At 54.4% G+C, this 23,021-nt stretch overlaps 2 protein-coding genes across 4 annotated transcripts in view; one reads left to right on the top strand and one right to left on the bottom strand.

The window, feature by feature from the left end:
• USP40 (ubiquitin specific peptidase 40) overlaps window positions 1–6,806 on the top strand; it is an 84,541-nt gene extending 77,735 nt beyond the window's left edge. The window contains exons 29-32 of the mRNA XM_068965420.1: window positions 863–1,073; window positions 1,223–1,318; window positions 4,753–4,847; window positions 5,070–6,806. Coding sequence (XP_068821521.1) covers window positions 863–1,073; window positions 1,223–1,318; window positions 4,753–4,847; window positions 5,070–5,181 — 514 coding nt within the window. The 3' untranslated portion in view covers window positions 5,182–6,806. The remainder of the gene's footprint in view (window positions 1–862; window positions 1,074–1,222; window positions 1,319–4,752; window positions 4,848–5,069) is intronic.
• Window positions 6,807–10,379: 3,573 nt separating this feature from the next.
• The window catches only part of DGKD (diacylglycerol kinase delta), a 107,562-nt gene continuing 94,920 nt past the window's right edge, over window positions 10,380–23,021 (bottom strand). For all 3 annotated transcript variants that reach the window (XM_068963914.1, XM_068963915.1, XM_068963916.1), the window contains 9 exons: window positions 22,583–22,696; window positions 21,655–21,789; window positions 21,295–21,446; window positions 20,358–20,469; window positions 20,184–20,276; window positions 19,232–19,351; window positions 12,190–12,307; window positions 11,069–11,199; window positions 10,380–10,505 (listed from right to left, as the gene is read on the bottom strand). In XM_068963914.1, coding sequence (XP_068820015.1) covers window positions 10,407–10,505; window positions 11,069–11,199; window positions 12,190–12,307; window positions 19,232–19,351; window positions 20,184–20,276; window positions 20,358–20,469; window positions 21,295–21,446; window positions 21,655–21,789; window positions 22,583–22,696 — 1,074 coding nt within the window. In that variant the 3' untranslated portion in view covers window positions 10,380–10,406. The remainder of the gene's footprint in view (window positions 10,506–11,068; window positions 11,200–12,189; window positions 12,308–19,231; window positions 19,352–20,183; window positions 20,277–20,357; window positions 20,470–21,294; window positions 21,447–21,654; window positions 21,790–22,582; window positions 22,697–23,021) is intronic.

Genomic DNA, 23,021 nt, shown 5'->3' with positions numbered 1-23,021 from the left:
ACTGACCAACCTCTGTAAGCTCTGGGAGCTCGGCTCTGCTCAGTGACCCCGAAACACCTACACCCTCTGACAAACCCCCTCCTGACCACAGTCCCCTGCGCTCAGTCCCGTCTCCTTTCGCCAGGCCTCCACTCTCCCTGTTGTCCGTATCTACAACTGCGTTTCCCTTTCTTTCAATAAAACACCAGTATAATAGAAATACAGCATTAAAACTGTTCTTGTCTCACCGTCCTTAAAGCTTTCATTTCTCCTATCTTCCAGTTCTTATCTGTTGTTTTTATTTCACATCCTCCTATTTTTAAACACACTCCACACATCTGAGTTTCCATCTGACCTGTCTGAATGTTTCTTTTCTTTCTCTTCCTCGAAGGACCTCTTATCTGTGCTCTTCTCCTGCAGAGGTTTCCTTTGCTCTTACAACTACACCACCTTCTCTCCTCCCCCAGCTCCAGGCCCTCAGTTTCTTCTCCAGCTTCATCACGGCTCGCTCTGACATCAGCACTTCCTAGGGAGTCGCCATGGCGGGGAGCCGGGTCATGTTGAGCCCCTTCCCTCTCACCCTGCTGGCCCTGTCCGTCGTCACCAGTCCCCTTTCCTGTGCGCTCCCTGGAGGAACTTCTCCAACTCCGCCTTCAGCCCTACCTGCTGCCTCCCCTGGAACTGTGCCGTGCACTCAGAATGGGCGCTCACCTCCATTCTGGGTCAGAAGTGAAGGAAATCAAAGTCAAAGTTCCCCACAAGCGATCAGGGTTCGTTCAGGGAGAACCCCTTAAGCAAAGCAGCAGAGTCAGAGGAACTTTGCCCTTCCCAGCACCCCTCTTCTCTGGTGGTAAATCTGACATGCGACTGTTCTCTGGCACAGCCCCTGGGACGTGCTGCTGCGGACACAGATGCGCCTTCCTGGTGAGAGAGCCTACGGCCCGCCCGTGGACGTGCTGTGGGACACGGCCCGTGGCTGGACGGCCAGCTCCCTGAGGCAGCGAGTGGCCGACGTCTACTCACTTCCCGTGGAGAAAATTGAAATTGCCAAATACTTTCCTGAAAAGTTTGCATGGCTTCCAGTGTCTAGTTGGGTAAAGTCGTGGGGCTTTCTCAAGAAAATTGGGCCTTCCTGGCATAGCGAATAGATTAACTACCATTTTTCACAGACTGATAGGGTATTTTTACTAAGAATTTGAGATTGAGTTTTTGTTTTAATTCAAGATGTTTAATTTTTCTGTAGAACCAGCAAACTACCAAAAGGAAAAAGAAGAAAAAGCAAGATAATTTGCAGGGTGCACCTTATTACTTGAAAGATGGAGATACTATTGGTGTTAAGGTAAGATTTTCGCAGTAAATTTACCACTCTGAGAAAACACCAGAATCAAATGATTGTATAGACAAGTGTTACTAACTTCTCTCCGCCACGGCAAAACTCCCTAGTGCTGATGTCAGAGCAAGCCACGGTGAAGCTGGCAGAGAACTTAAGCAGGGAGAAGAAATGGAGGGCCTGGGGAGAGAGAGAAGGTGGTGTAGTTGTAAGAGCAGAGGAAACCTCTGCAGGAGAAGAGCACAGATAAGCACACTCAAGTCTGCAAAGCATCGACAATCCCATTTTAGATAAATTGTTTCACGCAGTGAGGGGGAAGCAGGGAAAACGAGACAACTCGTTCGATGAGGCCAGTGGAACCACAGTACCAAAACCTTAATTTGGGTCTGACTTGAATGAAAATGCTTTTGAAGTTTTATCACTAAGTGTGCTGCTTTAGGTTTTATGCAGGTACTTATATTAGGTTAAGACATTTCTTTCATTCCTAGTTTACTCTTAAGTTCTTTTTTTTTTAAATAATGAATGAGCCCTGGATTTTTAATATTATATTTTATTCTCTGCTTTCTCTGCATGTTTAATTAGCCATATGGTTTTTCTCTTTTAATCTGGTAATGGCATATTATTATATAAACATACTCTCAACACTGAGCCTTCCTTGCATTCCTTGGACAGACCTACTTTGTTGTCATTATATTTTTTGTATTAAGGGTTAATTATTTAAATCCTTAATTTAAGAATTAATAATTTATTAAATTGATTAATAATTTGTTTTTTGACTTAGATAAGTTTTTATGTTAGGGAATAAGTATTCCCTTAAGTTTATATTAAGGAATAAGTATTCCCTTAATCACCACTTCTGTTCTTCATTGTGCAGTACTAAAAAATGTAACCAATGTAATATGACCTTCCACCCAACAAAGAAAAGCAAATAAACAGAAATTGAAAGACAGGTAAAAGAAATTCTCAAAGGAAATATATATAACACTGTTCTTAAATACAGTTTTTCCACATTTGAAAGACTATACAAATAAGCTATTAGCTCTATTAAGAGAGTTCAGAAGGTTATAAGATCAACATACATAAAATTACAAAGTACCTGGGAATACATCCAACAAAAAGATTTATAAGACCTTTCTGGAGAGTATTACAGAAATACTGAGGACGTTAAAGCTTCAGTTAGATACAGAATCGTATCACATACCATGTTCTGGGAACAGAGGCCTCACAATTGGTAAAGATACCAGTAGTCCCACAGCTGTGAGTTCAGTATCATCACAGTGAAAAACCATGTAAATTAAAGAGCTAAGAAACTTTTAAAGAACAAGATCAGGGTGTTGCCGTACCAAGAATTAAGACTGATTACAGAGCTGTGGTGACTGGCTTCGGGGCAGGGCAAGACTGAAATAGAGCAGTGAAACAGAATCACTCATATAATGAAACTTGACAGGTATTTGAGGCAGCATTAAAAATGGATTATTCAGTAATTATAGTCATAATTTTGATTGCATTTTCATAAAGAGGATCAATTTGTATAAGCTTTGGACCCCATAAAATCTCTGTCCACCTCTGCTCACACCTGTACAACAATCAACATGAAGACTTAAATGTGAAAAGCATTTCGACCTTTAGAAGATAAGAAAATTTTTATGACTTAGGTTAAGGATTTCTTAAAGTAAGAAATATAAAACATAATCCATAAAGAAGAGGGTCAGTACATTGACTGCAGTTGACCCTTGAACAGCATAGGTTTGAACTGCCTGGGTCCACTTATATACAAATTTTTTTTTCCAATAAATACATTGAGTACTACAAACTGCAGTTGGTTGAACCCACAGGTGTGGAACTGTGGATACAGAGTGCCAGCTGAGTCCCAAGCATCCCAGGATTTTGGTGTCTGTGGCATGTCCTGAAACCAGTCCACTGTGAACTCCGAGGGACAACTGTACGTTTAAATTAAGAGCTTCTTTTCATCAAAGGAAACGATGCAAAGCGAGAAGACAAGCCACAAATAGGGAAAGATAATATATCAGGGTATAAGCAGCAAGGACCAGTGTATCCCAAATATGTGAAGTACTTCTGCAAATCAGTGACGAGAAAAGGAGCTTTGCCCATCTCTCCCCTAGGGAGCAATGCCTGGCAGTTCTCAGCAAGCAGGTGGAAAGAGCTTCCCAATAACCAAGGACCTGTGAGATAAAGCCTGAGCTGCCAGGCCAGACTCTTGGGACTCTGGGCAGCACCAGGAAACACCAGTGCCAAGTAAACGGCAGTTGGCAGCAGTCAGCAAAGGTGCCCACATGATGCAACCAGGTGCTTCCACTCTAGATAGAAACACCTAGAAACACCCGTATGCACATAAGTGTGTGCACAAGCACGTCCATGCGCGCTCAGTCATGTCCAATGCTTTGCAACCCCATGGACTGTAGCCCACCAGGCTCCTCTGTCCATGGGGTTTTCCAGGCAAGAATACAGGAGTGGGTTGCTGAAACACCCATGTGTTGGGGGAGGTGTACAGAAATGAGCATTTAAGGGCTCTTTGATTTGGATTGAAGACTAACACTGGGAAGAACTTAAATGACCCTCAGAAAGGGGATACGTGAAATGGGGGAAGAGTATTGATGTGGTGGCAGAGAACACAGCATTTAAAGCAGATAAAGCGGAGCCCAGGTGTCACTGTGAACACACATGCAAGTGGTAAGTGTGGAAAAGTCACAGGACAGTCACTAACAGAGAACCAGGTAGAACGCCGGGGCTTGCTGGGGGCCATGTTGCTGTGTTATAAAGACGAAGATGGAAACAGTCGCACTGAACTCAGCGGAGCACATGGCTGTCGTGGGGGAGGCTTTTCCCACCTGAGGTGGGGAAGCAGGGAGCCAGCCCTGCTGCAGCCCCTCAGCTGGCATGTCAGGCGTGGGAGGGCCACCGCCCCCAAGCAGTGCTCACCCCCCCAGATCCCCGTGGGGCACGTAGCTGGGAATCCCGGTGTCCCTAACCCAGGGCCTGGGAGGCCTCAGCATTGCCTCGTGACACAGGCTCTCCTCCTGCTCACGTGTGCCCAGGCGGTCAGTAGACCCGGACAGAGCGGCCTGTGGGGGCGGCAAGCCTGACGGTGAGTCCCCGTCTCTGACCGCCTGCGGGTCCCGGCAGGGTGGAGGGGGCCCCGGGGTGGCTCCAGGGAGACTCCAGGAGGCCCAGTGACAGGACGCGGCCGCGAGGCCACACTGGGCAGCCTGGTGCACCTTGGGCTGCTCGGACAGGTCTCCCGCACCTCCGTCTCAAGCTCATCTTGCTCCTAGCTGTTTGTTCTCATCAAGCACTAGATTGTTTCACGTTACTAACCTAGTTTATGTCAGTTTGGATATCCCGTAGGTTTTTACATAACATCTCTCAAATGTAGGCTAGAAAGATGTCTGAAAACACTGCTCAGTAATTACTGTGCCATGCAGAATCTTCTGGTTGAAGACGATGATGATTTCAGTACCATCCAAGACGACATCGGAAGAGAAAAACAGAAAGAGCTCGCCCTGGGGAAAAGGAAAAGGTGAGTGAGGGTTCTCGGCCATGGACAGGTTCTGGCTGCGACCTCCGGGCTCACGCTCCTGACTGCAGCGTGGAGCCCTGGTCTGCAGGGCGTTGTGGGAATATCTGTCGCCTGTTCTCACTTGACCCTGAACGTTGGAAGTGAAATCGGGAGCCCCTCCTCGACCTGCTGGGGCCCCGGTGTCTGGGATGTGAACCCGTGCCGGTGTCTCTCTCCCCGCAGCCGGGAAGCCCTCCGTGCGCAGAGCAGCGACGTCTTCTCTGGTGCAGATACGGCCCCCCGGGCCCGTGGACCAGAAGCTTCTCTCTCCATCCACGTAGGGAGCTTCAGATAGCGCTGCGGGCGGGGCCGGACGGCATGGGACCTCGGCACTCCCACTCCAGGTGCCCGGGAGCAGGCCTGCTGCTCTGTCCTGTGCGGACACGGACTCCAGAGCCCTGCTTTGTCACCAGCAGAGGGGGCTTTCGTCTCAGGCCAGGTGACCGCGCTTCTCCCAGCTCTGTGGAGCGCCCCCCGGGGCCGGCACAGGCTGGCCAGCCCGCTCACCCTGCACTCGACGCCCCACACGTCTTTACGTGAAAGGCGGCTCCTTCCACACTAACTGCAGGTGAGGATGCGGCGGCATGTTCAAGCTCACTCGCCCCACTCCTCCTCCCACTGTCGAGGTGATGCTCTGTACCCAGCCCCCCAGGTTTTAACAGCTCACGTCACAGAAACTGGCTCCCAAACGGCACCCTTCCCCTTGGGGCTGTTAGGTCTGATTCTAAAATGTTCCCTCTCTTTCCCAGCGGGGCACCCTCTGAGTCAGGTATGTGCTGCCGGGGCACTGGCCGCCCCGCCTGCTGTGCCGTGTGAGGTCGGGGGTCCTCACGGCTGCGGGCCTGCTGCCTGCAGGGCCGCGTGTCTCCCCGTCCAGGATCCCGACCGGGAGGCAGGGTCATGGCAGACAGGCCTGGCGGAAAATGTGGGCCCAGACTCTTCTTAATTCGGCATGGCTTAGCTGTCAGTTTAAAAGGTTTAATAGGTATTTATGACAAATAGACCCATCTGTGTTCCTGTTGATGGATTTAGGACACGGGTGATTCACTGTCTCAAGCTAACTCAGCCCAAAGCAGGAACTCCTGAGAAGATAATACTTCCTCAGATCTCAGTGATGCTTTATTGCAACTGTGCTGCTAAGTACAGTTATCATCTTGATTTTACACACTTTCATCAGCCTTTTTGGAGAAGGAAATGGCAACCCACTCCAGCAGTCTTGCCTGGAGGATCCCACGGACAAAGCCTGGTTGGCTACAGTCCATGGGGTCACAGAGTCGGACACAACTGAGCGACTAACAACACGCATCAGCCTTCTTAATGCTGATACTGACATAGCTCTGAACTGTCAGAAGGAAATGGCACGCGTGGACTGGGGTCCCCGCCTGCGCCCCCGGCCTGAGGAATCAAGGGACTGTCGCTGCGCCCCAGCTGCTCTTCCAGACGCTGACGGGACAGAGGAGTGAAAGGCCACCTTTCCTTCCTCGGCCCTCCCCCTGCCCTGACAGCGTCAGCACTGCCGTCAGAAACCCTTCTCTCATCCATGTGTGCCTCATGAATTACGTGCTGATGCTGGTCGGTATGGAAGCAGCTGTGTTTTAAGAAGTTGGACTTTGGCGAGTGCTTCCAGCTCTCCAGCACCAACTCTGTCTCAGGAGGCCCAGGCAACTCTCCAGGGCACCTGGTGGGCAGGGACGATGCCACAGTGTCGGCATGGGACTGAGTGAGGCTGGCCGCGTGCCCCGTCCAGGGTTCCCTGTGCCCCTTCGTTCCACTGTAACCCGAGAGTAACATAACAGCCGGGAATCCAGACACCTCGAGGGAGGTCACTCACCACAAGAAAAGGTCGAGCTGCCTCAGGTGTCCGCCTGGTCTCTGCTCCCCTCCTTCCGCCCTTGCAGTTCAGGCATGGAGCGGGGCTACAGGGAGAAAGCGCTAAGATTTTGTTAAAGAAAAAAATAAACTTGCATTTGTAACCTCCTGTCTCTGTGCTGACTGCTTCATGTTCTGGCCTTCTTCCCAAGTGAACTTCAGATGCTAAGTCTCTGGGGTTTATATTAAAAAAGACCAGTTCAGTACTGCCTTAGAAATAACAGAAAAAAAGAACAGAACTGTGTTTTGGTTTTAAATAAACTCAGACTCATGGGAATAATCGTACTTGAAGAAACCAGAAGTGGTCTGGTTCTCTTTTTCCTTCCAGAGAAATGCAGCTGCCCACGGTGGTTATGTTAGAGAAAACATATCTATGCAGCTGTGTCACTCTCCTGGCAGAAGGAGGGACAGGGCATCAGAAGTCCTGAATAATCTGGAATCACAGCTTAGAGAGGTCGGTTCCCCCAGGGACAGACAGACAGCGGTGAAGGAAGACGGACGGGGCCTTGCAGCCTGGCCGGATGGAGACATGGCTGCTGCGCCCGTTCTCGGTCCTGCCCCATCGGTAACAGACACAACGGGCCCCGTGGGGGGTGCTGTCTGCAGAGGAGGGGAGGGTGACGGCAACACCCAGGGACGCGCCCAGCCCAGCTCAGGCTGCCTTGCACGGACCCGAGCGGCCACAGCATACCCCCGGAGATGCGGGGCCACCAACACCCGCCAAGTTACACCGTCGGCCCAAGGCCTCCTTTCAGGTGCCCATGAAAGCCCTGGGCCCAATGCCCAGTCTCAAAGCAGGTACCCGCCTGCCCTGCCGCCAGCTCTAGTCCTGCGTGGGGGCTCTCAGGGGCCCCACCCTCGGAAGCAGCCTCTCCACCCAGAGGCCCAGTGGCTCCTGCCCACAGCCTTGTGCTGGGGTGGGCACAGTGGAGGGGGCGCCTTGCAGTTCCATGGTCAGCGGCCAGGTGACAAAGCGGCCTGGAGCAAGTGCACCAAGGGGCCGGGCACCACAGTCCAGTGGCGCTTCCAGAAAACCAGGACGCCCTAAGCACTCACGCCCCCATGGTGACCGGCCCCCATGACACGACCGCCCCCGGGCGGCTGTCCTCGGAGGTCCCAAACAGCCCCAGTGGTGGGCCTCACGGTGGTGGTACTGGGGCCGCTTTGCATGGGTTCAGTCCCTGGTCAGGGAACTAAGATCCCCCAAAAAACCCACAAAGACCTGGCTCCTGCCATCCGTGTGAGAAGGACCACAGGCTCCCGGGCCCGGATGCTTGTGTGTGACTTAGGCCCTGTCTCCCCATCTGTCGTGTGGGCTGGGATTGGGGTCAGGCTGGGGACGCAAGCAAGCTCAGCCCTCGAGGTGTGCTCTCCTGTCCCAGCCACATGCTGCGGGGGCGAGCTGTGGCCTCTCTGATCCTGTGTCCTAATCTGTAAAATGTGGATAGCCACTTCACAGGACTGAGAAGAGGAATAGGTGAGTTAATATGTATAACGTGTCTGCCAGCACCCAGCATAAAGTAACAAATGTGTCAGCCAGCATCGTGATCGGTCACCACTGACACGGCTCCGTTCCTTTCACACCCACTGCTCTAGTCATGAGTGTGTGGTCCAATCCTAGACAATGAGACCTCAGGGGAGGTCAGTGGGTGCCAGATTTTCCAAAAAGTTTCCTTTTACCTTAAAAAGAGGCAAGAGCCAACCCACCTGTTCACTCACACTTTAGCCTGGACACGGTCATGTTTGGATGTGATACCTGGAATAGTGGCAGCTATTTTGTAACCATGAGGCCTGATCTGGCACTGGCCATGTGGGAGGAGCGTGCAAGACAAAACAAGTTCTACTAAGCATAAAATGAGAGAGAAGAAAGCTTCTGGGGAGGCAACTACGCACTCAGAACCCACACAGCCCTATGGTACCCTGCCAGCCCAGTTTCCAGCTCCACGATGCCAGTCCCCATCCCTCACCCAGGAAACGGGGGTCACAAAGTGACTTTGAGCTTAAAGAGGCAGCTCTCTTGTAATAGAGATGAGTAGGAGAGCTCCAGTTTGCAGTTTTATATAAAAGACATAGGCTAGAACATTAGCTAAGATGACCTCAGGAGGCTGGGCTGAAGCTACATGTGATTTAAGCATGAGAGCCTCAGTGCTTCCCAGCCCCACCACCTTGCTGAATTAATTCAACAGATCCTAGAACCCACACCCTGAATAATACAATGCTATTCATTCCACTTTGCTTTTCAGCCACCACCAATTCAACCTATGTTTAGAGTGGCTGAAAAACATAATTCTGAATCCAATTTGGAAAGATTTTTTGGTAACTGATATTTTACATCAAATCACGAAAGAATGATAAGAAATCTGACGATGGAAGATCAAAAACAGGCTTGTTTTATTTATACACAGAACAACTGTATTTACAACCCCAGATGTGGATATGTACATAGCAATACAGGAGGCATTTGCTTCCACGGTGGGCACTGTATAAGTTAGGATCATAAATACGAGGGGAAGCCCCACCGGAGGGCACAAAACCTTTTCTCCAAGTCGCCAGGGATCCTTCCTACCTCCCTCTACACTGAAAGGACCAGGAGACCCCAGGGACAGCCGCATAGGAGGGGTGGGGACGGGACAGAAGGGCAGCCAGCCCCACGTGCAGCGAGAGACACGAGGCAGCGGCAGCAGGGACGCTGCCCTGCAGACAGGCTTCATGCAACGCTCATGTTTACTCCGCTCACTCTCACTCACTACACTCAGAAAACGGTTTTAGGTAAACAGTGTTGCTCTAATCACGGACATTACTTTTTAAACACCACGCTTCACCTAAACTGATGGCTTTCCCATGAGTGGGCGCGGAGGGCTGGGGTGGGTCCCCGCCCGTGCGGTTGAGTCCTGAGAACCTCAGACCCCCAGGTGCCCACCCCGGGCTCCCCCTCGGAAACCCGGTGCCTTCTGGCGCCCGGGTTCTCGCCGCCTCCCCGCTCCCAGCACAGCGGTTCCGCGGCGCGGGACCCCTGGGGCGGGAAGGAGACAGCGCCGCGCCAGCTCACCTCCGAGGGCCAGAGCGCGGGCCGAGCTCAGCGCCCGGGGCCGGCCGCCAGGGGGAGCCCGCGCGCGGAGGAGCCGCCGGCAGGGCGCGCGCTGGGCGGGCCGGCCCGGAGACGGTGCCCCGCGGGCGGGCAAAGCGAGAAAGCAGCCGAGGCGGTGAGGGCGGGATGCCGCCCGGGAAGCGCTCCCAGCTCGGCAGCGCCGCCACCCCGGGTCACTCAAGGCAGAGCCCCGCCACCCCCACCCGGTAGCCCAGAAAGCCCCCTCCACACAGAAACACGGGCCCGCCTCGGTGTGCGGGGGACGACAGGCCAGGCGTCCTGGGGACGGCGGGGACCCCGCGGCCCCGGAACCGGGGCTCCCCAGCCCAGGTGGTGACTGCCCGGGCCGGGAAGGCCAGGGGCTCAGAGACGCGGAGCGCCCGGCGGGATCCGCGCGGGCGGGGAGCAGGCCCGGGAGGGGCGGCGCGGGCGGCAGGTAGCTGTGTTGTGGGTCCGGCCCCGGGGCGCCGGGCCGGGCCGAGCGGCGGGAGTAGCACCATGAGGGGCCGCCGAGCGGGCTCAGTCGCGGGGGGCGCGGGGGACGCAGGCCGAGAAGGCGGAGGCTAGGCCTCGGCGGCGGCGGTGGCGGGGGCGCCGCGGCTCAGCTCCTTGATGCCGCACAGGATCCGCTTCATGTGGCCCACCTTGGTCACGCCGAGGTCCTGCGGGGAGAGGGCGGCGCTCAGGCCCGGGCGCCCCGCGGCCCCACCGAGGGAGTGGGCACGAGGGGGTGCGGCCGCGATGACTGGTGCCCCCAAACCACCATCCGCGGGCGCGCACCCCGCCTGGTTCCCTGGACTGAGTCCAGGGCACCCCGAGCAAGTGCTGGGCACCCTGGTGGTGCCTGGAGGCAGGCCAGCCGCGCAGCCCCGTCCAGGTGCCCTCGCAGCCTCCTGGGGTGCACCCAGAGGGGCCCGAGCTGCCCTCCCCGAGCCGGGAGGGAACCCCAGACACCAGCTCCCCCTTCACCCCGACGTGATTCACCGCGCAGCGAGGCTGAGAGTGCGGCTCCCTGCGGCGTCTGCCCTGGCTGTGGCTGCGACGGCTGAGACACCACAGCCCAGGGACCGACCGCCACCTGTCACCCCCCAACACACACACGTCGTTGCCCCGCTGCCTGAGAACAGTGAGGAGACTGCTGGCGCTGGGGCGCGGCCAGGTCTTGGGGGGACCCCAGGGCCGCAGGGAGCACAGGTGTGCTTGCCCAGGAGGCGTGTGGAAGTACCTTGAGGTCCCTCCGCTCCAGGTGCAGGAGCTCGGAGCCCCGGATGTCGTGCCGCGTGAAGATGTCCTTATACTCACAGAGACTGAGGTGCTCCAACCAGGCAGCCACCTCCTCTGTGCCCCAGAGGTGCACTGTCAGAGACGGGAAAGCGCGGGCACAGTGAGTGCCCGGAGCCCAGCGCCAGGCAGGCAGCGGCCAGCACCCCAATATTCCCCGGCCACAAGCACCCCCAGCAGCCCTGGCAGCAGGCACCCCAACATTCCCCGGCCACAAGCACCCCCAGCAGCAGGCACCCCAACATTCTCCGGCCACAAGCACCCCAAGTAGCCCCAGCAGCAGGCACCCACCACCCAGCCCCAGGTGCCATCCCAGGCCATTGCAGAAAGGAGGTGGGCCGCCACCATCAGAGGGGCATGAGCGAGGCCAGCTGGTATCTGTTCCTGCCGGGGCCGGCAGCCTCACCCCAGGAGGGACAGGTGGGCCTGCCCGCAGCTGAGGCCAGATCCCCTTGCCCTTCAAGAGGGGTCTGTGCACTTCCGGCCTGCAGCAAGAACGGAGACTCGCAGAGATTACATGGAGTCAGAGCAACCGTGATTCAAAGAACCCAATTTCTGGACCAACACGTGAAGAAAAATCAAAGGGAGCTACCCTTACTGGCAGCAAATGCCCCCGCTTTGAATCCGGGCTTGGGGCTGCCCAGCACCTGGGAGCCTGGGCCGTGCTCAGGGCCAACACTTCGTATGGAGATTCTAAGCCCCGATTCAGTGGCCCAAGGAGAGAAGCATCACTTAGGGTCACTTTCCGTTGATTTCCTAGCCCGTGACCATGAGGGCCCAGGCTCCCAGGGCAGGGCCATGATCAATGGACTGATTAATGGGGGCCGGGCAGCCCCTCAAGGAAGCAGGCACAGGGTCTGGCGTGTCTCTGAGTGTCTTGTCACCTCTGCGGTCTCTTCCCCACCTCACACCCCCATCGAGCGCAGGCAGGCGGCTTGGAGCCTGTGCCCCAGCATCCGCACAGGAGCAGGGTCAGGGCAGGGAGTGGCACGGGCCGCCACGCCGGGGTGCGGCAGTGCACACCAGGGCCCCGGGGTTACCAGGGGAAGGGCAGGGGGCAGGTACCCGGGGCGCCCAGGCTGCAGCGCGCTGCTCTGTTCTTGTTGTTCTTCTCCTTCTTGAACTTGGTCACCAGGCGGAATTTACCGCTGCGGCTGCGCTTGGAAAGGTCCAGCATCACGTTCTGTCGGGGAGGGGGAAATGGAGCGAGTCAGACCCCTGTTTGCCCAGGCCTCGCCCCGCCGCAGATGGGCGCACGGCCACACAAAGGCCTGTCCTCGTCCTTCTCCTTGAGTTTCAGTCTTGGACCGATCCTCATTTCTAATGCCTTTTAAAAGCGGTTTCGCAGAGATGAGCATCCATTTTCATATTCTGGCTTTTTTTCATTTTATAATGTTTATTCATTTGAACAGCTGTGTATATATCACTTAAATATCAAGACTATTACATCAAGACTAGTAAGTTATCCGCTGATCTAGCAGCGCTGCGCCGGCAGGCTAGTCAGGGTCAGGAGTATCCTTCTAAACAAAGCTTTTCCTGCACCCTTTCCTCACCACCTGCTCCAAGAGGCAGAATCCAGGAGGGAGGGGAGTCAGAGGGACAGGGGACAGGGTGCTGGCTGGGTGGCCGCCTCCCCACAGCGCAGCCCAGGGCACGGCGGGGCCATCGCAGCCCCATCGCAGCCCCTTCCCCCTGGGTCTGTGGACCGCCTCTGATGGTTCTCCCAGAAGCTACAGCCCAGGTCTCCGCCAGTAAAAATTCCTGTGCACTCACAGACACGTACCTGTGTCGGTCATTTGTATAAATGTAGTCACAAAAGAAATTTCCTTATTTTTCAGGTGTGCCAATTTCTCCCTGGCCCTGCCGGCCTGGATTCTGCCTCAAGGTCCTGTCTACCTGCGTCCCCGCGGTGTCTACCTGCGTCCCCGCGGTGTCTACTGCATCCCCGCGGTGTCTACTGCGTCCCCGTGGTGCTGCCTGCATCCCCGCGGTGTCTACTGCATCCCCGCGGTGTCTACTGCATCCCCGTGGTGCTGCCTGCATCCCCGCGGTGTCTACTGCGTCCCCGGTGTCTGCCTGCATCCCCTCGGTGTCTACTGCGTCCCCTCGGTGTCTACTGCGTCCCCGCGGTGTCTACCTGCGTCCCCTCGGTGTCTACTGTGTCCCGGCGATGCTGCCTGCGTCCCCGCGGTGTCTACTGCGTCCCCGCGGTGTCCGCCTGCTTCCCCAGTGTCTACTGTGTCCCCGGTGTCTGCCTGCGTCCCTAGTCTCTACTTGCATCCCCGCAGCGCCTACCTGAGTACCCACAGCGTCTACCTACATCCCCGCAGTGCCCGGTGTGGTCAGACTGTGCAACTCTAGGACGCACTTGCAGACCTGACAGGGACGTTTGGTCACACTGAAAAATCACCACTGGGCTTTTCCCTGGAATCGCACCCACGCTGGCTAGAGCTGGACACAAGCACCTTCGCACCCGGCCTGCCACGACCCTGCAGCTTCACCACACCCCTGCGTGGTCATCTTCGTAGGCTTCTTACCAAAGGCGTCTCATGCTACTTCACACAAACTTTGTATTTTATAAGGTTTCTACTAGGAAAGAGACCTCGTACGATGACACTTTCTAGTCAACAATTGTGAGCTATTCAAGAAACTTATTTCTACACATTTCTTACACTTGGCAAAATGATCACGCATCCATTCTAACACGGCTGCCCCACGGAAGACCTCTAGCCCCCAGGGGACCGCCACAGCCGTGGGCTCTCCTGTCCCAAGATAAGTGTCCCCTTGCACCTCAGTGGCTTCCTGCAGGACAGGTAGGAGGCAGCTATTCTCCACAATCCAAACAAAATCCTATTCCTCTCTAATTTCTTGTTCTTAAGGCAAACATGGGTTTTATTAAATTTACTTCCAACCTTTAAAAATATGAGTATTTTCTTCCATTGGTAAGACAAGGAGACTAGTAGAATGAGGCTGATTATCCACCTGTTATTTAATCTCCACCTTTTTTTGCTTTTGAAAAGCAAATTTCAGACATCAAATTATTCCACTCATAAATACTTCAGTCAGTCAGTCAGTTCAGTCGCTCAGTCAGGTCCAACTCTTTGCGACCCCATGAATCGCAGCACACCAAGCCTCCCTGTCCATCACCAACTCCCAGAGTTCACTCAGACTCACGTCCATTGAATCGGTGATGCCATCCAGCCATCTCATCCTCTGTCGTCCCCTTCTCCTCTTGCCCCCAATCCCTCCCAGCATCAGAGTTTTTTCCAACGAGTCAACTCTTCACATGAGGTGGCCAAAGTACTGGAGTTTCAGCTTTAGCATCATTCCTTCCAAAGAAACCCCAGGGCTGATCTCCTCTAGAATCACGTCAGTCCCCCAGCACTGGACTGGTTGGATCTCCTTGCAGTCCAAGGGACTCTCAAGAGTCTTCTCCAACACCACACTTCAAAAGCATCAATTCTTCGGCACTCAGCTTTCTTCACAGTCCAACTCTCACATCCATACATGACCACTGGAAAAACCATAGCCTTGACTAGATGGACCTCTGTTGGCAAACTAATGTCTCTGCTTTTTAATATGCTGTCTAGGTTGGTCATAACTTTTCTTCCAAGGAGTAAGCATCTTTTAATTTCATGGCTGCAATCACCATCTGCAGTGATTTTGGAGCCCCCAAAAATAAAGTCTGACACTGTTTCCACTGTTTCCCCATCTACTTCCCATGAAGTGATGGGACCAGATGCCATGATCTTAGTTTTCTGAATACTGAGCTTTAAGCCAACCTTTTCACTCTCCTCTTTCACTTTCATCAAGAGGCTCTTCAGCTCCTCTTCACTTTCTGCCATAAGGCTGGTGAATACTAGACCACCTGACCTGCCTCTTCAGTAACCTGTATGCAGGTCAGGAAGCAACAGTTAGAACTGGACATGGAACAACAGACTGGTTCCAAATAGGAAAAGGAGTACGTCAAGGCTGTCTATCGTCACCCTGCTTATTTAACTTATATGCAGAGTACATCATGAGAAACGCTGGGCTGGAAGAAGCACAAGCTGCAATCAAGATTGCCGGGAGAAATACTTCAGTACACAAGCCTAAAAGACGATGCTACTCTTTTTAAAACATAATCATGGCACCATTACCACACCTGACACCATTCACTTAGCTCTAATGAATTCGTTTACGTCACATCTTCCCAACTGTTCCAAAGGTGCATCTTCACGGTGAGTCTGTCTGAATCGAGGCCCTAGCAGGGTGCACAGGGGACACCCAGCTCCTGGGCTTCATGTCTCCTGTCCCTTCACCTGCAGAGACCAGGCGTCTGCGTGGAGGACAGGGTGTCTCCCTGGCCACCTCCCGACACAAAACGGCCCTTTAACTCTACACATCCCAGCTAGAATTCTTTTATAGAGAATTCTTTCATAGAGAATTCTTTCATCAGTAATTTTAAGAAAGAACTTTTACGGATCTACTGATAATATTCAATTTTGGAATCCAATGTGCTGGTTTTTAAAAAAGGAAAATGTTTGAAAGTTCTGGAGATCTGTTTCCTAACGTGAATATACTCAACACTACTTGAACTGTACAATTAAAAAAGAAATGAACTGAGATAACGTCCATCTTTTTCTAGCTTTGACACTTTCTTATATATGGAAATTACATAGTCCTTGACAAATTTTTCCTTTGGAAATAAAATTTACTTTTTCAAGCTGTTCTGTGGCTATTCTTTCTAAAATATCTTGAGATTTAAATTTGTGTAATTTAAATTTTTTTCTGAAAAATCGAAAGGCGTACTGAGATGCTGAGACTCACTGGCATTCCGTCATGGATGCTGGAACTCGATGACTTACACGTCCGCTGCTCTAGGCCCCTTATCACTGCACTTTGTTCCCTTCCCCCTCAGATTACCTTCGCCAGAGGGTAGTTTATTTTGCTTTCGTTTCAAAGAACCAAGTCACAGATCTACCACTGGTTTCCTTCTCAGATAAATGGTCCCCGATCTGTACCAGCAGGGCTGTGGCAGCTCCGCATCCGCAGCTCCCTTCGCCCTTCATGCTTCGCCTCTTTGCCCCGTGCGTGGGTGGGACGCGCCAGTCTGGAATGCCAGCAGAGTTTTTAAATGTCCTATTGTCAACAGGCAGAGAAGGCGATGGCACCCCACTCCAGTACTCTTGCCTGGAAAATCCCATGGACGGGGGAGCCTGGTGGGCTGCGGTCCACGGCGTCGCAAAGAGTCAGACACGACTGAGCGATTTCCCTTTCACTTTTCACTTTCATGCATTGGAGAAGGAAATGGCAACCCACTCCAGTGTTCTTGCCTGGAGAATCCCAGGGATGGGGGAGCCTGGTGGGCTGCCGTCTATGGGGTTGCACAGAGTCGGACACGACTGAAGCGACTTAACAGCAGCAGCAGCAGCATGGACAACAGGAACGAAAGCAGAGTCCCCTTTACAGAGCATAAAATCCTCTCTATAGAGAAACACAATACATATTTGTATATAAATTCTACATACACACATTCTATCAACTTTCTTTGTTCAGATGTTGTGATGTGGTGACTTTCACCATGATTAATCAGGGACTGATAGTGAGAAGTCACACTACCTAATTGGGTTTCTGACATTTCCTATTATTTCAAGAACTTTTAGCTTGACACATTTTATGTACATCAATTAAGATTAAAATTTGGGGGGTAATCACTAAAAGAACACGCAGAAGAGCACATACTTCCAAACTGGTAGAGGGGATAAACAGAACTGTGGGAAGGAGAGACTCATCAATCAAAAAGGAGAAAGGAAACAAAAGGTGAGATAAAGAGCACAAAAGGCGGGGAAAACGCGTCTAAATACGGTGGTCACAGTGAGCGTCGACAGACTGGACTCGCCTACTAAAACAGGACAACACTGAATAAAAACCCAAATAATGCTGCCTACAAGAGAGACACTCCAAATGAAGCTTGAAAGGAAAGCATGAAAAATAACATGTCAAACAAGTAGGCTTGAAAATAAAAAGAATTAGTAAAGGTCCTGTTATAATGATAAAACCCTAAATGCACCCAATAACATAGCCTCAAAACACATAAGGCAAAAATTACACAAAACCACACACAACACAAGATGTCTACATTCATGGTCAGAGTGTTCAACAGAAACTGACAGATCGAGAAGACACAAAAGCAGAAACAAAAAAGAAAAAAAGAAGCAAAAATACCGCAGTGAGGACTTACTGATGCAGAAAATACAACTGCACACAAGGAACATTTGTAAAAACTGACCATCTGCTGGGCCACAGAGTTAGTGTCGATAAATTTCAAAGGACTGGTTATATACAAACAACTGCCTTTGAACAGTGAAATTAAGTTAAAATAACGAAAAGAAGTATTAGGGAAAAATTTCATCCATTGGCAAATAAACATCAGCATATGATTTTATCATTACTTCAATCATAGTTTATTTCAGAATTATGTGGTATATAACAATATGATTGTTGGTTTTTACCAAAATAAAGTGATCTTCTACCACTTTTGCCTTAGGTATACAATTCTATTTTTCTATTAATATTGTTACTTTGCATTGTTTATCATCTTCTTGAAACTGCTTTCACTCTTTCTGGGCCATAATTTTTCATTGCATGTAAAAAAGAGAAAACTGGGTTCCCGTAATCAGTATTTGGTCAGATGTCTTTCTTAACACCACCTAAAGGATAGTTTGCTTTTGAAAGGAGAAGCTCGATCACTCTCTAGTTTTTATGCTGTCAGCGCCATCTTTGATAGTTCCTTTATTTTCTTTTGCAAGAGGGATGATATTTTGTTTTTGTGTTTTTTAGTGATTCAGAAAGACATAAACCCTTTCAGTTTTACCAGAAACTACCTTTAAAACTTGGAGAAGACAATGGCAACCCATTCCAGTGTTCTTGCCTGGAGAATCCCACGGACAGAGGAGCCTGGCGGGCTGCAGTCCACGGGGTCACAAAGAGTCAGACACGACTGAGCGACGACCATACACACACACACCTTTAAAACTATTTTTAAGTTTTTAAAACAGAACTGATGACCTTCCTCAAATGATTAATGTCAAGAGCGTCTCTCACCTCCTCCCACCACAGGAGAAGGCATTTAAAGTGCTCTCCCTCCTCCGTCCAAGCCCTCCTTCCCTGCTCCCCCCGCCACTGCCCACACTGCACGAACCACAGGCTAGGCTGCGGCTGCGTATTTTCTTTGGAACTTTTATCATATTTATAGCTAACTATTTAACACGTTTTGACGAGGCTGGCCAGGCCCTCTAAACCAGAGTCCTCATCCTTACGCTGCCAAGTTGTGCTTCTCAGCTGAGAGGCCCCGGTCAGTTTTCCACGCGGGGTGTGCCCTTGTCAACAGACGCCTGCGCGTGCATGAGGAGCTCTGCACTGCTGGGGCAAGCTCTGGCCCACGGTTCTACCAAGTGAAGCCCACAGCACGGGGCCCAGCGTTCGGTGCCCAGCCGTCCTTCCCGTGTGTACTCTCTCCCGCCACCCCTGCTCTACCCTCGGGAGGACGGCCTCTCGGGTTGGCCTCCGTCCAGGTGCTGCCCCCAAACCACGCCCAGCAAGCACCTCTCCTGGGCCCAAGGCCACCTCGCCTGCTCCAGGAAGCATAGCCCCGGGGCGCGCCCAGGCTCCCGTTATCTCAGCTGTAAGGCCCATGCAAGCTTCGCTCCCTAAACACACGTAACAGACAAGTGTGACCGGGAGTGGAACACGGCGCCCCGACCCTGCTGACAGACGCCCAGCAATCCGCAGGTCAGCCTGACAGCATGCCTCCACGCTTGGGGAGCACAGTGGGGCCGGGCTCGGCCTTCTCTCCACCTGGCCCCTGGCTGTCCCACAGTTCTGAGGGCAACAGTGTCCCAGTTGTTGAGGGTCATTCTCAACAGCAGTTCCCAGATCCTTCCTACCTGCCAAAGTGGGCCTCCGTGCCCTGAAGGCATTTTACCAGAGACGCATGTTTACCGGGGGTCAGATCAGGGGCTGCAGGACCAACACCATCTTCACCCCGAAGCCTCACAGAGACTCGGGCACAGAAGGGACAGCCCCGTGCCCAGGGACGCCGTGCTGAAGCCCGAGACCCACATACCTCTTCGTCACCAGGCTCCATGGGCTGGCACAGCCAGGGCGTGTCTGCCAGCTTCCTGAGCTGTTGGTCCATCTCGGTGAGGGCAGCCGTGAGCCGCTCCTTCTGAGGGGGATCCAACTGCTGCTCCAGGGACAGAGAGACGGAGGAAGGAGACACAGCGGTTACCAGCAGGGCGGGGCCGCAGGGCCCACGCAGACAGAGAGCCTGCCCAGGCCCAGGCCACTCTCAGAGAGCTCTTCTAAAAGCTTGCCAGGAAACGGAGTCACAGAGCAACCCTCAAGGGCCAAACTCGAAACCTCCACTTGTAAGTAGCGCCAAGTGAGAGAATTAAACTCTCCTCTCATAAGCAATGGGGCAAACCAAGCTCGCCTGAAAATCGCATCGGAAGGACTCACAGGTCACCTGCATCAGCGTCCTCGGGACCCTCTCTCAAGGGGAGACCAGACCGCCTGCACCGGAGCGCAGAAAGCATGTGGGGTGCAGAGGCGGCTGCGTGAACGTCAGGACAGCGTGGAAGCGTGGAATGAGAGCCAAGTACGGACTGCACTCCTGGGGCAATTCTGCAGTGACTTCACCTCCCTGACCTTCCACACCTTCGTTTCTTACAAGAAGGCTGGCCGGGCACTCTGAGGTCTGCCCTGTTCTGGCTTCTGCAATTCGACAGAAGTCCAGCTGGGTGCCTCCCCGGGGCTGAGTGAGGAGGGGCGGCCAGGTCTGCATGCTGGGGACAAGGCCGGAGGCCATCCGCATACCCGTGGGCCCTGAGGACAGAAGGCTGTGCACGACACAGTGGGGGCCCTGACACCCTGGAGTGGGTGTGGCGAGATGGGCCAGAGGGTCTGAGCATCACTGCAGGGTCAGGGCAGGGCCCTCTGAGGAACCTTCACGGTCAGGAGCCCCGCACAGAGCCGTGCCGCCTGTGTGCGTGCCGCAGGTCGGCCCCCCAGCTTACCAGGGCCAGCCTGCCCGTGAGCAGCAGCTCTGTCTCACTGCGCAGGGCTCGGACGTTATTCACCATCTCCAGGACGAGGCTGCAGCTCAGCCCCTGAGAGGAACCAGAACAGAACCATGGAGACGGCCCAAGGGCGGGCGGGGGCGGGGGGCGGGGGCAGGAGGGCACAGGCACCTCTGCGGCTCTGGGCTTGCCGTACACTCGGTCCATGGACTTGGAGCTGGCGTTGACGGCGTGGGCGAGCTCCTGCTCCACGTCCTGGTGGGACTGTGCTAGCTCCCGGATGCTGGAGAGACAGACACGGCGGCAGGCCTGTCACCTCCTGACCGATGGCGGGGGAGACCTTAACCGGGAGATCTGACGACAAACTTCCGAGCTTTTCCGGAGACTCACCCAAGGAGGTGAGTGCCCCAAAAGAGGATGGAGGTCTTGTGAAACCTCCAGAGTAGGAAGCAGAGGAGGAGAAAGCCAGGAAGGGAGGAGAGGCCCATTGTGGGGAGCACCAGGCCTGCATGCAGCCTCAGGAGGGGGGCGGGGAGGGGAATAGGGTCCAAAGACAGAGCCAAGGCGGCCAGGGGGTCCGGGAATGTGACAGCTGCAGGCACAGGCCACCAGGCTGCTGCAACCGTGCCAAGGTGAGGGGGCTGGACACGGCGGGGGCCGGGCAGCGGGCAGAGCAGTGACCGCCATGCAGGATGGTCCACAGTGGCTCTGGGGGCTGAGAGGAGAAGGAAGCACCTTTGGCTGCTTTTTTTTTTTTTTTTTAATATTTACAAGGTTTGCTTCCTAACCGCAAGCCTGCTCTTCGGCCTGAAGTGAAGGAGGCAGTAAGTGGACTGTTCTTAGGAATCCAGGACGGCTTTACAGTCCAAGGTAGCTGGCCCTTAAAACGCCTGTGGGTTAGAGGCTCCCGTGTCCTTAAGCCCCAAGTAACGTCTACAAGACCATCAGTGACAAGTGCAAAGTGCAGGGTGAGCAGAGCTTGGCCACCCAGGCCCCGTGATGGAGGAGACGGCAAGGAACATGCGAGAGGAGTGTCTCGATGCCCGCGGCCCCGCACGGATCTGGGGCCTCGCTGGGGGAGCTGACCGCGGAAGGAGGGGGCACCCACCTGTGGATGAGGGCGCCCGCCGCCTGCCCAAACTGGTCCATCTGGGTGGCCTCCTCCTCGGACAGGATCCCCGGGTGCAGGGAGAAAGGCGGGGCCCGGGGCAGCTCGCACTTCTGCTTGTCCTCCCAAGACTTGAGGGTGTTCTCGAAGGCCTAGGACACAGAACCAGGGTTACACACGCTGGCGCAAGCGCACGTCCAACAGCCAATGCTGCTGGACACTCGTGAACAATCCCGGACAGGGACGCAGACGCCTGTTTACTCTGGGGAAGAGGGCACGGTCCTAGGAACCCCAGGCCCGCTCACTTAATCTGGGGGAGAACTGCGTCAATGCCCGGAACCGAGCACTCAGGCGTCTTACCCGGTCCCTGGTGAGGGTCTGCGCACGGTTCTTGTGGACGATGCGGATGTACCCCGGGGGCTGGACCCAGGCCTCGCCGTCCACCTGCACAGGCACGCCCTCGTCGCCCAGGATGGAGATCTTCACCGTGCGACACTGTGAACACACCAGGTGCTAGAGTGCCTCACTGACCTCCAGGGCTTCCGGACTCAGGGCACCCCCGCCTGGGGCACAGCTCCTGGAGCCCCGCCCCGCCGCCCTGCACCCGGGGCACCCCGCGTCCCTGACCGCCGCCCTGTGGGGAACTCGGTGCTCAGACACCAGCACCGGGCCTTGGGCGGGGTCACGCAACCACCCAGAGCTGTTGGGTCCCTGGGCACATGGGGACACACCCGGGATGGGGCCAACTCCCACCAAGGGCTCCTCTTTTCAACAGAAAATGTTGCTGAACGATTAAAACTGTGACATCCATGCAGCCCATGGTGGGACAGAAGGGACTGGGGCTCAAGGCAGCACGCGCACCCGTCTCTGTGCAAAACACACGGCCCTCCCCACCGCCCAGACAGACAGACCCTTCCCAGCCCGTCACCAGAACCTCCCAAGGGGGACCCGCCCCGTCTCCCCCGAGCCGGGCCTCAGAGAGGCCAGTGGACACACGCTCCGCCTTGCTCCTGGACTCAGGTTGAGGCTCCTGAGAGCAGCAGGGCCGGGCCACAGGCAGCCAAGCCTGCCTTGGCTTACCCCACCACAGCAGGAGGAGCCCCCCAGAGGGCCAGGGGGGTACTGGGGAGCAAGCCAGCCCCGGTTTGGAAAGCATTTTTCAGAGGTCAAACACAGCAGACGAGAATGGGCTCTGGACCGGGAGGCGGCTCTGCACGCAGATGCCCACCTGTCTCGGGAGCATAGGTCTGGGCCAGACCCCTCCCGCCTCCAGGACCGCAGCCAGTACCTGGGCGATCCGGTGATGTTGCAGCTTTATGACCCGGGAGACGGCCATCTGCATGCTGCCGAACACTGCGACCACCTCCAAGATCTTGTCGTCAAATGATGGGGCTGCGAAGGTCTGCAAGGGCTGGCGTCAGAGCTGACCTCTGCTCCTGGCCTAAAGACCCCCCCACCCCCGCACACACACAGCCGCGTCTCTCTCGGGACTGCTGCGCTGAAAGCCAGATGGGCCCGCGACAGGGAGCTGCTGGGGAGACGCTGAGGAAGGGTCTCCACTCCAGACCTGGAAAGGCAGCAGCCTGGATCGAGTGCTAAAAGCCAGACGAGCTCACGACAGGGAGCCGCTGGGGGGACGCTGTGGAGGGGCCTCCACTCCAGACTCGGAAGGCAGCAGCCTGGATCGGTGGCAGGCCTGCCTGCCCCTCACACACGCGGGGCCTAGG

Source organism: Capricornis sumatraensis, chromosome 2 (genome assembly GCF_032405125.1).
Source record: "Capricornis sumatraensis isolate serow.1 chromosome 2, serow.2, whole genome shotgun sequence".
In the NCBI taxonomy this organism is placed as follows: Eukaryota; Metazoa; Chordata; class Mammalia; order Artiodactyla; family Bovidae; genus Capricornis; species Capricornis sumatraensis.
This window is presented reverse-complemented; position numbering and strand designations above follow the sequence as displayed.